Source organism: Grammomys surdaster, unplaced genomic scaffold (assembly GCF_004785775.1).
Source record: "Grammomys surdaster isolate TR1022 unplaced genomic scaffold, NIH_TR_1.0 372, whole genome shotgun sequence".
NCBI lineage: Eukaryota > Metazoa > Chordata > Mammalia > Rodentia > Muridae > Grammomys > Grammomys surdaster.
In genome coordinates this window covers 10,668,691-10,684,813 of record NW_021604791.1, presented here as the reverse complement: position 1 = coordinate 10,684,813, position 16,123 = coordinate 10,668,691, and the positions used below count along the sequence as shown (strand labels likewise).

The window sequence follows — 16,123 nt, the reverse complement described above, 5'->3', positions numbered from 1 at the left end:
CCCCCACCTCCCCGACCCCGGACCGCAGATTAAATGAATGAGTGTGTGCCTGTTTTTAACTCTCATTTATTTTCATGGCTTTGTTTCAGGTGAATTTTTAAAGAGATCGAATGGGGTTTTTTAAGTCACTTATTTGTGATTCACTGTATTTTCTGTAAATGCAAGAATAACCTGATGTCATATAGCAGTACTGTCTCGGATCGTGTAAGGCCCAATGCATACTGAACAAATGGACTGCCAAGAATGGGTTGTTCCAATATTAATCTCAAGAATAGCCTTGGCTGTCCTGGAACTCACTCTAGACCAGGCTGGCCTCGAACTCAGAAATCCGCCTGCCTCTGCCTCCCAAGTGCTGGGATTAAAGGCGTGCGGCACCTCTGCCCAGCCCGATTTAGGATTTTAGAATCATAGAAGTTGAGTCTAATTGCAGTGCCCATAGGGGAAAACGATTAACTTCTGATTGGCATAGTACTCAGAAAAGTGAGTTAGTACTCATTATAAACTCAGAGTGGAACTTAGAAAGGAAACCACCGTAAATATCTTTTTTAAAAAAAATTATTTTTTATTTATATTTCCTGTGCATTTTATTTTATGTTTTCCTTGCTCATATGTCTGTGTGAAGATGTTGGGTCCTCTGGAGCGGGAGTTACACACAGTTGTGAGCTGCCATGTGGGTGCTGGGAATTGAACCGAGGTCCTCTGGAAGAGCAGCAGTCAGTGCTCATTTAGAAACTCTGAGCAAAACCAAAAAAAAAAAAAAAAGAAAAAAAAAAGAAAAAAGAAAAGAAACTCTGAGCCATTTCTCCAGCCCCTTAAATAATCTTCTTAAAAACAATATTGCCATAATTATAATTTCATACCAGGTGTGCCTTTAAATATGTACACGCCTAGCAGGTCACTTAGACCCTCAACTCTTGGAGAATGGAGTTTACGTCTTTATCGTGTGTGTCTGCTTTTCTAGTCCAGTGCAGCATCTGCACGTATCCTGGTTTTTCTCCACACCATCTATAGACGCCCACCTCAGAGTTCACTTTGTCATGGTGACTAGGACAACACATTACAGATTTCCTAATGGAGAAACTTAGGCAGTCGATACCAGCGTATAAATGATAACGTTGATAAATCAAGACGGAAATGAAGGCCTCTGGACTTCTTTTGCATCGTATTCATTCAATGGCATGCTCGTTACCTAGTGTGTGAATTTTGGGGGACATTTTCCAACTGTAGGTCTTAGTGTTAGGTCCTCGAGATACACTTACAAGAACGTTGTTTTTGTTTGCTAGATCACCGGTACCAGCCAGGTCTCCCTGCGCGTCTTGGACATGACTGAGCTTTCTCAGTGGGCCAGACATCACTGGCGTCGGCTGATGAATGGGAGAAGCCAGGGAGAAGATGAGAGGTCATACAACTACTCCTCACTGCTGGCCTGTGGGGGCAAGTCCTCGCAGACCCCCAGACCTGCAGGAAAGCACCGCGTCGTTATTCCTCACCTTCAGGGCTTCAAAGATGAGTACGAACGGTTTTCTGGAACCTACGTGAGTAACCGGATACGGACGACCAAGTACACACTTTTGAACTTCGTGCCAAGGAACTTATTTGAACAGTTTCACAGGTACTGTGGTCCTTTCAGTGATCTTCATTCTTCTACTTGATCCTCCCACCAAATCCCCATTTTCTTATGTGTGCTGCACACGTTTAATGTATATAAACATCCAGGGCAAGTTAGATTCAAGTCCAGGCTGGAGGGGGGTGCCTTAGGGTCACACAGTTCTGTACAGTTGGAAGGACGTCTTCTGTTTGTGAAAGATGCCGTTATCCTTGTATCATCCTCTCATAGGAACCCCATCTGTGACTCAGCTAATGCCACACCTGTAATAAGCGGCAGATCGGATGCCATAACCCTGGGCCGCCTCCCTCGTGCTGTGCCTCAGTGTCCTTTCTACTGAACCACGTTGCATTTTAATTGCAGATTTCTCTTACTTGATAATTAGAGAAAGAACAGGACTCCTAAGCAAATGTAATACGATGTTATTCTGTAAAGCAGTGGTGTAGTTCAGTTTAGCAGACATTTCCCCGGAGCTTACCTGAGATCTCGGACAGTGAAGAAAATGCAGGTGTAACTTGCTACTCTCCTCACGGATTCTGTTAGGTTATCCAGATACGTGTATAAACAATGGGAAGGCACACAGTGGGCTGACAGTTATTCTAAAGCGCTACCCATCCGAGCGGAAGCCTCCACGAGAAATCATACTATGAGAGGGAATGATACAGGTGGTGGTCATTTTAGTTATGGAGGGTGGGATCTCCTCTGCCCAGGAATGGACAAAGCATATTTCATGTGGAGGAAGGAATGGTAGTGAGAACACAAAGACCTCAGCATGGAAGGCTCACATGAAGCCTGGGAGGCTTCCTCTCCGTGATGCCTGGTGTCTGTGTTGTGGAACCATAGGAAATAATGTTGGACAGACGGGTCTAACCCACCAGAGGAGCACTGCTGTCAGGATAGAGAACTGAGATGCAATACCACAGGCATTGTTCAATGGAGGAGAAAAAACGTGAGTGGAGGCAGTGAGGTGGGGACTTAGAGCCAAACGGGAGACAAAGTGAGCCTTTCGGAAGCCCCTGTACGTCCTGGTGAGTTGTCATGGAGACCTGTGCGTATGACAATATGGGGATGAAGGGAAGGATAGGCTAGTACTGATGCTGCAGACTCGCTTTGGGGAGGTAAGTAGAAGAGAAGAACATTAGGTGAACACGGTGATCGTGATGATTACAAAACTTTCCAGGAAAAGGGAAGCAAGGACCAAAAAGCAGTTGAGCTGTGCAGTTCCTTGTTTTGGAAATGCTGATCTGCTGTGTGTACTGTCCAACAGAGCATTAAACAGGGGTTGGGGAGGTCACCTGAAAGAGAGCGGGGTTGGGGGGTAACAGGCAAAGACACAAGGAAGTGACTACCTGTCTGTAATCTGATCAGATCGCCATTTTTACTTTTTCACACACAGGTTATATACACAAAGCAGTATGTGGGGAAGGGGATGACGCAGGAGTGTGGTTGTTCAGGGGGAATACAGATATCTTCCAGAACAGAGTGTCATCTGGGTGAAAGTTCAGGAGACAGACCACTATGACTCCGCCTATGATTCACTTGTCCTTATCTAAGTTGGTACTATCCACCAAGGTTACCTATCTACAAGGCCTATGAGTAGCCAGGCTTGGCAGCCTTCCACCAAAGCTGCTTGTTTACAATAACTTCTAGCTATCTGTTTCAGTGTTTTTTCCACAGAGATTCAAGACTTGGTGCTAGCAGGCATGTATGACAGGCCTATTGCTTATTTTAGGCCTATGGCTGATTTTAGGCCTTCAGTGTTTAAGCAGGGCTGCCCCTGACAGCTATGAGTCCAGAGATGCTCATCTGTACCTCATAGATTCTATGTACACTTGCTGAAGAGTGGTTCTCTTTAAAGTGCCAGTGTGACTTTGTGAGATTGATAACCTTAAGGACTACAGGCGTTTATGTCTGTTAACTCCAGCATGTACGGTGCTCTCTTGAGCTGAGGTCTTGGATGTGATCCCTGTAGAAGTAGTCGGAGCCACAGATCTAACAAAAACAGTTAAGGGGGAAAAAAGTTCAGAACAAAATGAATTGGAAACAATGGAGGAGACATTTGGATTGATTTTTCTTTTTAGGAGTTTTACGGGGGGAAAGGAAAATTCCTAATAACTGTTTAGGGCTGAGCTCTGTCGTTTGTGTGATTTTTTTTTATTTGAATATATAAAATAGTGAAGTTTTGGGGATGGAAGAGTTTCCTGAGCACTGTGGTTCTGAATCGGGTAGAAAGAAAGAGAGTCTAAAGGAGAGAAATTCCTAGGTATCCCTGCTCGCTTTGAGCCTTGTTTGAATTTAATGTGTTGATTCAGAATGTCTGATTTTCTTTTTAACTTTTAAAAAGAAATGGTATTTTCTTTGTTTTTTGTTTTGTTTTGTTTTTTTGTTTGTTTGTTTTTTTGTTTTTCGAGACAGGGTTTCTCTGTGTAGTCCTGGCTGTCCTGGAACTCACTCTGTAGACCAGGCTGGCCTCGAACTCAGAAATCCACCTGCCTCTGCCTCCCAAGTCCTGGGATTAAAGGCGTGCGTCACCACTGCCCGGCGAAATGGTACTTTATTTTTCATGAACTATATGACTCAAGACCATCCCATTCAAATGTTTGCTTTTACATACTTAATGAAAAAGACCTTACGTTTATTAAAATATGGTCCAAGCTAAATGTCCTGGATAGAGATATCAATACTTCATATTTGCTAGATTTTGTTAATTCCCCGTTCTGTGACCTGTAAAATCAGCTAATACCGACTTTTCCAAAAGCACAGAAAGCAATGTCTTGGCACTTTTATTTCAGTTCTTGTGTGTTCCATGAAAACCTCCCTGTGTGTGCTTGGCTTACAGGGCTGCCAATTTATATTTCCTGTTCCTCGTGGTCCTGAACTGGGTGCCTTTGGTAGAAGCCTTCCAAAAGGAAATCACCATGCTGCCTCTGGTGGTGGTCCTCACAATTATTGCAATTAAAGATGGCTTAGAAGACTACCGGAAATACAAAATCGACAAGCAGATCAACAACTTAATAACCAAAGTTTACAGTAGGTAAGGGGATGGGGTGTCCCCAGGGAGTACACTGTATTATTTATGAGCATGTTAATCTTCCTACCGGTAAGTATTATCAGGACCTTTTTTGTACTGATGGGATGTTATTGTTTCTGTTTTGTTTTTACCTCTTCTGGTACCAGGGACTGAATTTAGGACTTCATAATCTTTTACATATTAGTCAAGTGGTCTACCACTAAGCCACGTCCACAGTTGTTATTACTGATTTTAATTGACATCTCTTAAAACCCTCCAGTGAATTTAATTGAAGTCATGGAGGAGAGCCGAAAGCCACGGTCAATCAAGGACTTGACAAAAGCAAAAGCAAAACCTTCTGACTCACTCTTAGAGGAACTGAAACAAACGATTTTCCCTGGATTGAGAGTTGGGCACAGTGACGCCCGCTATAATCTCAGCAAGACAATTGCCAGCCTGGGTAGGAGAACCAGGATGAGAGTCAAAAGCAGGAACAACCACTTGGATAGATAGAAAAAGTTGTATGATGTATGAGAAGTCAAGAGCTATCTATGGAGAAAGCACTGTGAAAACAGAATAGAATTCTTTTTGTGCATAAAACCCAAAGCATCCTATTGCAATGATACCCAAGGCATCCATAGGAGAGGGTTTATACAGGATTTTATCTGCTCTGTTGCATTGACAGAATGTAAAGAGAAAGTCTTGAGTGAACTCAGGCAAGGTGAGTTTTGAACCGGGATATTCATGATATACAGCTCCCAGGTACTTATTTTTAGATGTAAGTTAATGCTTAGTAAACAGCATGGCTCATGGCAACTTGTCCTCAGTCTTAGAATTATAGAGAAAAAGTTTAAGGGCAACTTGTTTCAAGATGTGGCGTTCAGGTTAAAGCCTGCAGGATTGTCAATTATGTCCACAGTCAGACTTCGTCAGTGGCTTTCACAACATTTGTTTGGAGAACTATTGAGGAACAAGGAAACCCTGCATTTCTCATCACTGTAGGATGATGTGAGATTAACTTGAATAGTGAAAAAAATAGTTCTAATTTTTATGCTATTTATGAAGGAAACCAAACCAACACGAACCAACACATACACACACAAAACCGCTGATACCAAATACTAAGATATTTTTAGAGTAAAAGTTTCTGATTTGCAGTTGAAAGCCACAGAGCACGTGTGCACCAATTCCAAAAGCCACAGAGCATGTGTGTACCAATTCCACAAGTCATACAATGACCCTTGAGTTCTTAGGAAATGCCAGGGATAGAGAGGTAGCATGCTAGACCGTACTGGCCTTTAGACCCTAACTGGAAGTAATCAAATATCACTCACAATAATCACATAGTGACAAAATCTACACTTAGACACTTAGACCCACAGAATACCAGACTCAGCAAAAAGGAAGGATAGTCTGTGTGTAATATGTATGTGTATATGCACTTTGCATACGGATTGTTATATGTGTAAATACTAGTGACCTTTTACCCCTAGTTTACAGACAGGCAGTAATGTGTCTTTGATGTCTGTAGTTTTCTAAAAAATTATAATCTTGATTTTCCTCCATTTACTATCTTTGTAGCCTTGGGTAGATTACATAAGATAGCTAATGTCCAGTTTATTTCATCATGAATATAATGATAAAACAGCAAGCACCATGATGAGTGTATTTTAAGAGCTAAGGACAGGTTAGCCTCCAGGATTATAATGGCAGGTTAATGGCAGTTAGCAAGAGGGTTTTTTGGCACATGGGCAAGTCATTTAATTAGCATGTGAAACTTTGTAATAGCACTGCCCAGTTTCCTAGATGTTAACTGCCCAATGGGAGACCTGGCAGAGCCTCTCTGGGTACTTTTAGATAATTTTCATGTACATTTATTGGTGAAACACACTATTCTAGTCTATTAATATCCATTTTATTACTTCATGACTTCATTTTTATAAGAGACCGGGTTACTTTATATCATTTTACCAATATTCTGGGCAATTTATTTTTGCTCAGAGCTATGGAAGAAATAATGTTTATTATGTTTTCTTCCCCTAATTTTCCTTGGAACAATAAAGATAAAGAGAAATAAAAATAGGCTATGAAGCCATACCTTGTTGATTTACGTATGCTAATTTAAATGCCCGTGGAATACTAAAAAGCTTATGAAAGAAAGTACTTCTCAGAAAGTTTAGGATAGAAATATGGAGCTATTAAATGGAGCAAATGCTTGGAAGAAGAGGGTTGACATTTTTATGCAGGAAATTTGTTTTACATTCATAATATCTGGCTTGTCACAAAGCGGTTAATTTCTTTGGGTAAATATCACGTAAAAATAACAAACAATACTGTACAAATTGAACATCTAAACCCTGTAATACCCCAATTAAGTTAGAATGAACTAGTACCGAAACACGACTTTCTTCAGATTTCCTTTAAGACAGGAGCTGTTCATAAAGTTTTCAAGACACTAGAGACATCGTAAGACACAGCTATTAAACAAACTTGGGTATTTTCTATGGGATTGCCATGGTCAGTCTGCACTTTGGTCAGGTTTGTGCTACTATAATAAAATGCCTGATAGAGTCTTCTTTCAAAAGATGGAGGGTTCTTTTGACTTACAATTAGAAAGCGTCTGTCCATGGCCTGCTCTCCTCATTGCTTTTGATGATGCAACTTGTCATGTCAAGTTCACACGACAGGGAAGACAGCTCACCTTACAACAACCAGGAAGCCAAGAAAGGAAACAAAGAGCTAGAGTTGCAAGAACCCCTTCAAGCGTACTCCCCAAATAACATGCCTTCTTCCCAGGAGGACCCAGCTCCTAAGTGTGAAATCACCTTCCAATGGTATCATGAACTGGGGAGTAGTCTGTCCATCCCTGGGCTTTAAGAGGACCATTTACCCATACAACAAAAAAGGTTTAAACAAATAGTAGATACAACGAATGCCCTCAGGAGTCATGGATCTTTTCTAACCTATAAATATCTCTATGTTGGTGATATTAGTTACTCCTTCATTCTTCTTCTCAATAGATATCATGTGATCACCCTTTCTAAAAGACCATCAGACCCCCCTGATGAGCAAATGCCATAGGCGTGTTGGTTCTTATTAGACAGGGTCCCTTTGCAGGTGTGGACTGGCATTACTCCCTCTGTGAAATTTTCTTCTTTGGTTTTTAATGACATCACTTTCCTTTGCATGTCCTTTCACTTTCTTCCCCCTAAGGACTCTTGCATCCTTCTTTGCCTGTTGCCAGTTGCCTTTTATGTACCAAGGGCTTCCACATCCTTGTCTTCACTCACGAAATCTAGATAGGAATTTTATGATTGCTAAGCACCTCAGCTACCCAATTCATGTCAGATAAGACCTCTTAAAACGAACTTGCTCTCCTTCCTCAGCTGTAACTAGTTGCTCCCAAGATCTGGGACACAATGAAAGGCATTATCTATCACCCCGTCATGCAAATTAGGAACCATTCAGTCATCTTTGAAGTTGCTTACACGTAACAGTCCGGGAATGATTTTCTCCGGTACCTAAATGTGTTTTCACTTAATCCTTTATTTGTCTCTCCTGCGACAGCCTTAATTCTGAGCCTTCTCATCCCTCCTTTGATTATTTCAGTAACTTTCCATTGGTCTCTTGTCTATTCCAACCACTAACTAGGCTGCAGCTCAGTAGTCCGTTACTCTGCTACAGAAATGAGCAGGGACACAGCCCTTTTGTGAACTGCAGTGACTCCATTTCTGTAGAATGAATTCTCTTTTCCTAGGTACCTGTGGCAAACAGGACTGAATTTTCCAACTAGAACCTCTACCTTTTTGTGAAAATATTCTGTTACTTCTCTCCATGGAAAAATTCAGTAGTATGCATAGACACTAAGGACAATTTTGGAGAAAACAAAATAAACGATTGAGTTGCCTTTCTCTGTAGACTAACAAATCCTTAAGATGATCAAAGATTTCTCCTAGTTAGATTTGGCATTATGCACTAGGCGTTTGTAAAGCTGTATAGTTATTTACACTTATTTATTCCTTCAAACTAAGCAGTTCTTTATGTTGCTGATGGAGTTTGTATGGGCAGAAGCTCTTTAAGTAATCTAGGGCAACATTTCTAGTTAATCTGATGAATTCATGACTTTAACATATCATACAACTTAGATTTGTTTATCCATAGCTTTCAGGAGTCTTTGGAGTGGATATAAATCTTTATAACTATAATGGAAAAGAAGTAGCTTTGCAACTTATTTATTTATTTATTTATTTATTTATTTATTTATTTATTTTTGAGACCTTAGCCTCTTGAACGTTGGAGTTGCAAGTGTGTGCCACCATGCGCAGTGTTCATGTATATAAACACTAATTAAAAATGTTAACATATAATAAAGTATTATAAAAAGGACAGAATGTGAAACAGTATGTTTAAAAGGGATACAATGTATAGTTCTTTATGCAGGTGTCAGATGCTGCAGAACCAGGAGTAATCTCACCTGCAGTGTTGAGGAAGATGGTGGGAGCGCACAGGAGACTGGCAGGGATGCCCACATCCCTTACACATCTGACATGCACCAGCTTTTCTTATGCCTATTCTCCTGTGCACTTTAGCTAATCTTTACATACTTACAATACTGAATGCAATTTAAAAGTGATGTCAGTAGTCGCTAAATGTGTTTCTTCAGGAAATGATAACAGGAAGAGAAATCTCTACATGTTCCATACGTAACTCTTTTTTTTAATATTTTCAAATTGCAGTTGCTAGAATCTTCAGATATGGAAGGCTGCTTATATTTCTACTGAGTGAAAATTAGAGGTGATAATGTGGTAGAAAAGAATTGTTTCTAAATGTTGTGTGTGAGTTGTCCTTAATTATCCAGTATAGTATGTGTCACAGGGCTCTCTGAGATCGGATAATGTGTCTTGTGGCACCTTCGGGTCCGTGTTGTTACCTCATCACAGAAGCACGTGCAAGAACTGTTCTACATACAAATACATTCACGTAATGTTAATTGTAATTCTGTCTTAGACTTGCATTCAAACAGCCTAAGGGCTCAAATAATTCCATAATGGGAGTGAAAAAGCTGACTTTAAGTGTCAGCTTTATATTTAAGTGACTTAATAACTAAGTTATTATGTTTTAGTGACTTAACAACTAAGTTTCCCAAATGAAGCCTTTGTGAAATTTTGGTTTACCAATTCTGTAGTGTCTCATTTAGCATTTAATATACAAAAAATTATAAATTACAGACTAAGATTTTAAGAAATAATTATGTTTCCTCTTACTACTTTTTTAAAAAAAGATTTATTTACTTTATGTATATAAGTAGCTGCCTTCAGACATACACACCAGAAGAGGGCAGCAGATTCCATTACAGGTAGATGGTTGTGAGCCACCATGTGGTTGCTGGGAATTGAACTTGTGACCTCTGGAAGAGCTGCCAGTGCTCTTAACCACTGAGCCATCTTTCAAATCTCCAGGCCTCCTTTTTTTTTTCTTTTTTTTTAAATATTTTTTTCTTTCGTTCAATTTTAGGAAAGAAAAAAAGTACATTGACTGTTGCTGGAAAAACGTCACCGTCGGGGACTTCATCCGCCTGTCCTGCAATGAGATCATCCCAGCAGACATGGTGTTACTCTTTTCCACAGACCCAGATGGAATCTGCCACATCGAGACTTCCGGCCTTGATGGAGAGAGCAATTTAAAACAGAGGCAGGTGGTGCGTGGCTTCGCAGAGCAGGTGAGCAGTGTCTGTCTTCTCAGCTGGAGGCTTCTGGACACTCCTTCTTCCTCAGGAAAGGTCTGGGCTTGTGTTTTTTACTGGACAAAGAGATTTTTGATTTAATTTTTTACCACTGACTAAACAGAACTGCAGAAGGCGCAATCTGTTTTCAGCTGTCCGTGGACGAGTGTCGCGTTTTACAGATAAGAGGATGAACGTGACTTGGGAGGTCACACTCTCTGGCCTGCTATCGGATTGTCTGGCGCAGCATTGGAGGAGCCCAGCTGAATTCATTTGCAATGGGAATAATCACGGGATAATTTCATTCTCTTACTCTGAGGGTCTTATATTTTGTGTTTTCATCATTGTTCCTAAAATGTCTAAATGCCTATATTCCAAAGCTTTTAAAAAAACCTTCCATGGTTTCTCATGCCACAGTCCTCTGGCTGTTCCTCTTGTTGTGGTAAGGGAAATGAAACTGATAGAAATTTGAGTAAGTAAATCTTCCCTCTGCCACTGGTTACTTTATATCTTTTATCCACAAAGGGATGCTCTTGTATAGTTACTCAGGCACGTGATGACTGCCTTTCCTGCCCTGCGTTTCCTCGTACTAACACAGAAGTGGTGTCTCTTTCTTGGCATAGTTATCTGACTCAGGTGAAACACCATGATTGTAGCTAAACATCACTTTCCTTCTGTCTGGAAACATTTGAAATAAAAAAAAAATTTAAATTTAATTGCCGTTTTCTAAACCTGAAAACCGAAGTATCAGTAAGTTGGAATTTCTTCATCTTATATGTGTAAACAAAACCTTGTCAACCTCCTAGTACCTTGCCATTTCTTCTCGTATTAGAGCCTTTTTTCCATCTATACGTCGATTGCCCCATGGTTCAGCTGCCTCTGAGTTCAATGCCTTTGTCACTTTCGTAAGCAACCCCACTCTTAGGATTTTGACGACATCTTGTGTAACTTCGTGTTCTATCACTGCACTAAGCGTGCGTTAGGCTGCTGTCAGTCAGCTGACAGGCACACTTCAGGTTCAGTTCCACACAAGCACAGTCACTCCCTCGTAATTTGCAGCTTGTATTGAGAACTCGGACAAATTATCTGGTCCTCTGTGTATCTGAAGCTGTTCCTCAGCCGGATTGTAGCGCCACCCTCAGTGGATAGTGTAGACTCTAGTACATCAAAAGAATTCAATGGGGATTAATAACAAATCAGATCATATTGACATATATTTCATATTTTCTGTATTTGCTACAATGATATAAAAATATTACGCAAATAGCTATAACCAAACTCACTCTCTCTCTGTTTCTCCTCACACTTCCCTGAGAAGATATTCTATAGCCCAGGCCAGTCTGAACTTTACTACATGATAACTTCAGCTGGCTCTAAACTCATAGCTGGAATCACGTGCTTGAGCCATCCATGCCTAAGCTGGTGACTTGTTCTTAATGAAGCCACATCCTACAGACAGTGTTTTGTCTTTGTTTTTATGTGCATTGGTGTTTTGTCTGCATGTGTGTCTATGTGAGGGTGTTGGATCTCCTGGAGCTAGAGTTACAGACAGTTGTGAGCTGCCATGTGGGTGCTGGGAATTGAATCCTGGTCCTTTGGAAGAGCAGCCAGTGCTCCTAACCACTGAACCATCTCTCCAGTCTCAGACAATGTTTTTAAAAGCATATTGCCTAAATCACCACTGATTTCATAACAGAATTATAAAATTATCTGTGCTCTGTGGGAGAATTTTGAGAGATGTTGAGGTCCTGCTTCTTTGGGAATTTTATTTATGAACTTTGGCCGAGATCACATGTTTATGTACTCCAAGGTAGTTCCACATGCTCTAAATGTAGGTTATAGGCAACCAAAACAAAATATTTCCATGGCTTAGGACGCTAATGTTTGCTCCATGACTGGAAGCTCTGATGCGGAATTCTGTGTGCTTTTCAACATGAAACTTGCATCACGTGATTAATGTGAAAAATGAAACAAACAGACAGACAAAATGTACCTTCTGTTTCTGTGGAAGCTGTATCAGCACTCTAAGGTCCTTCTGAACTGTGTTATGGATTCCCTCTTCATTCTAAGAGAGTCACAGCATACACGCTGAGGCCGTGTGTGTGTGTGTGTGTGTGTGTGTGTGTGTGTGTGTGTGTGTGCCTTAATTACTATATGTATTAAGAATTGGCCAAAGTGATACAATGTTTAAATACCAAGATTTAATCTTAAATTTTTTTCTTCTCTGATTTTTTTTCTTTGATATTTTTAGGACTCTGAAGTTGATCCTGAGAAGTTTTCCAGTAGGATAGAATGTGAAAGTCCAAACAATGACCTCAGCAGATTCCGAGGCTTCATGTGAGTGACGCAGAACTTAGTCTTGTGGGCCTGAAAGGAAGTGTACTTAGTTCGGTAATGTTGTCGTGACTTCTTACCCAGTGTAACTCATTAGAGGCTGCAAGTTTGGCCCTCTATAATTTGGTATACCTAAGTCATTTAATAAATGCTAACCTGTATATATTGTCAAATAATCTAAACAATAAAACCCTCTAAAGGTATTCCTAGGATCGCTTCCTATGGTATAAGAATGTGGTATGGGTCCGTGTAGCTTAGACCAGCCTTGAATTTACTGTGTAGCCCAGGCTTGCCTTTAATTTGTTCTTCTGTCTCAGCTTGAGATGACAGATATGATCTCCATGCCCATCTTCATGAGCTCCATGTTAGGCTCAGAAGATGTTAAAGTCTGGAAGAAGGGCTTTTGTGCAGGCATAATAGGATGGTCTGTTCCCTTTATTGGAATCAGAGTAGCAGGTATGTAATTCTGGTTGGAAGAGTTAGTCACTGACTTGTCTTAGCGTGTGGGAAGCCAGAGCAGGGTTCAGTCTCAACACTCAGAATACCATCTTCAACCTTTCCGAATGATGCCTAGAATTTGGAGTCTTTCCCAATTCCAAACTTGGCTTCTGATAATTGGATATTTTATGACCCTGAGCCAACTTATCCTCATTAACTTTATTTTTACAAGGAAAAATAGACAGGAAGAGAAAAATTTCCGCCTTATTTCCTGTTTTTAAAGATCAAAATTGTCCTGATTCCATTACCTGGTTATTTAAAGCATACCAAGAGATTCAAGGAAAAACTAATGTTTCTCATGAACTAAGGATGAAAATGTGGCTTCTAGGGAGGAAAACTGATCCTTTAGAAGTGTTGTTTTTATGTTTTAACTTCTTGCTAGAAGGATTCTGCAGCAGATGTTACACTGGTGAGAACTGGCTGGTCCACACCTACGTATGCCTCTTGTAAATATGAATTCTTAGTCTTCACTTTCTCATCTATAAACCCAGCATCGTAAACCCATCACTTTGGAGGCTGTGACTAGAGGATTGCCACAGGTTCAAAGCCAGCCTAGGTTTTATAGTGAGTGTGTGGCCAGCTTGGGCTGAAGAGTAAGCTCAGAGTCTCAGCCAAACCTCCAAAGTAAAATGAATGAGCTTGGCAAGCAGGGGGAGTTAGGTTAGGTTCAGGGATGCCTCTGGAAGTGACATTGCTTGCACAGAAGTTTAGGTCCTACCTAGAATACAGTCTGTAAACCTGGGAGTAAAATAGCCAGCTTCCTTTCTTTTTCTTTCTTTTTTCTTTATCCTTTTTGAAATTTTAATAGTTATTTTTTTTATTTCTCGAAAATTTGATACAAATAGAAAATAATGAACAAAGTCATTGATTTTTATGATTGTAAAATTATTCTTCATAAATATAAAATGTTGAGGAATGACAATAGCTATTTTTTGATTCTCTTCACATGGGGCGAGAGGCAATCCAGGATCCATTCCCATTTGTTTCCTTTTTCTTGTCAATTTCAAACTTCTGTGTGTTTTTACTTTATTTTCTTTGCAGATCCAGAGACTCAGGGTGTTAGATTTATTGACGAATTTCAGTTAAATAAGAAATAACAGCTGCTTATTAGACTTAATGATTATTGCTTAGAAAGCCGTCAAAATTTAATGATAAATTTGAGAGGACCTTTTCACACTGTGTGAAAGGTCATTTTTGCTTGTTTTTGTAACTATTTTCACTGATTTTGTCCCATACTCTTATCATAGTTAAGTCAAGTAACTACTTCTTCAATAATTTTGAAACGAGCTAATACACAAGTTTCCAAGTGTGTAAAAGTGGAAGGGAAAGTGTAAGCAACACTCAGGCTCGAACTCTGAGCCATCTCTCCCACTCCCTCCCGGGCCCCGTGACACATAACGTCCTTGTGAATTCATCGCCATATACTCAGAGCAGATGAGGACAGTGTAAAAAACATAAGGCCATTATCACACCAGAGAAGAAGCAAAACCATTCCTTAATCTCATCTCATCTTATACCAGGAGTTTGTTACCATTTTCCCACCTGATTAGACAGAATCTGTTAAACGAATCAGATCCAGTCTCTAAAAAGAGCAAACTGTACACATATATCCATCCATACAAACAAAATATTGCTTTTGATTTCGGAGGCGTCACAGAGCCTCAGAAGCCACAGACTTCAGGTTGTAATTCCCTGATAACGAATCTGGGGCCTTCACCTCCTTTCCTGTAGGCCAGGAGGCCTCTGATGTCCCCTGTCCTGTTCTCAGATGGGTGTTGTGTTGGCCTTCACCTCTCATTATTCGGTTTCCCGTCAGTCTTTCATTGAATGGTCTGAGCAGCCATGGGATTGTCAGTGCCCAGCAGGACTCTTAATTATAGCCAAATCAAAAGGACTACTTTTCTAAATCAAGACTGTCTCCCTCATCAACTAAGTTCTCTGAATACAGTGTGCTCTAGCAAGGCAGGATCTTTATTTAGAATATTTTTGAGTTCTTGTAGGAGTGGAATGTGACAAACAGTAACTTCTAGAAATAATGGGAATTTGCAACTTGTAGCAGCTTTTCCCCTACGCACAGCAGGTAATTACAACAGCAGAAGCAAAAGGGCCAGAGACTTGAAGCCTTCCCTATGAGCTGTCAAACTTACCACACAGGGTATAGAACATTCCAGACTCTTATTTTACCTCCCCACTTTTGCCATTTAAAAATAAGTCTACGTGCTGCCTTTCTTACAGGGAACATTCCAACAAAGAACGTGTGGGCCTCAGCAAAGAGAATTTACTGCTCCGAGGATGTACCATCAGAAACACAGAGGCTGTTGTGGGCATTGTGGTCTATGCAGGTTCGTTCTGCTCCTCCTTTTACTGTGACCTCCTCGGTGTACCCTATGTGTTAGCATTCTTCATTTCCTCAAGACAGAATCTCCAGAAGGTAAACTGTGTCTTGATGAACTCAATCTCACAGATCCTGGTTCTCCGAAAGGAACCACACGAACAGATCAGACTGACAAAACGTTACGCAGCCATGTTTGATTGAATGGTTGGCCAGAGAGATCTTTAACAGGGATGCTTGCTACCTGTGTGTGCGTTGTGCATTTTCAGACATACTGTGCTTTTTGTGCAGGTCATGAAACCAAAGCAATGCTGAACAACAGTGGGCCACGGTATAAACGCAGTAAGTTAGAGAGACGAGCAAATACAGACGTCCTCTGGTGTGTCCTGCTTCTGATCGTCATGTGTTTAACTGGTGCACTGGGTGGGTAAAGTTCAATTATCTAATATCTTGTTGGTATCATTTTAGTTTATTTTTCCAAAGTAATATCCATGTTGCTTTTTGTTTGTTAATTTTTCCTGAATGTTTTCTTCTCTTATCCTTTAGCTTCATGAACATTGATGTTGAGTGTATCCACTTGTGCTTTGCCACAGTACTGGAGGGACCTGGGGGGTGGGGGGG

General features: G+C 40.6%; 1 protein-coding gene across 1 annotated transcript in view; it reads left to right on the top strand.

Annotated features, from left to right (window-relative positions):
* Atp10d (ATPase phospholipid transporting 10D (putative)) overlaps positions 1-16,123 on the top strand; it is a 90,313-nt gene that overhangs the window by 25,461 nt on the left and 48,729 nt on the right. The window contains exons 2-7 of the mRNA XM_028780795.1: positions 1,284-1,612; positions 4,446-4,640; positions 10,131-10,335; positions 12,590-12,675; positions 15,406-15,512; positions 15,794-15,925. Of these exons, the coding sequence (XP_028636628.1) occupies positions 1,323-1,612; positions 4,446-4,640; positions 10,131-10,335; positions 12,590-12,675; positions 15,406-15,512; positions 15,794-15,925 (1,015 nt within the window). The 5' untranslated portion in view covers positions 1,284-1,322. The remainder of the gene's footprint in view (positions 1-1,283; positions 1,613-4,445; positions 4,641-10,130; positions 10,336-12,589; positions 12,676-15,405; positions 15,513-15,793; positions 15,926-16,123) is intronic.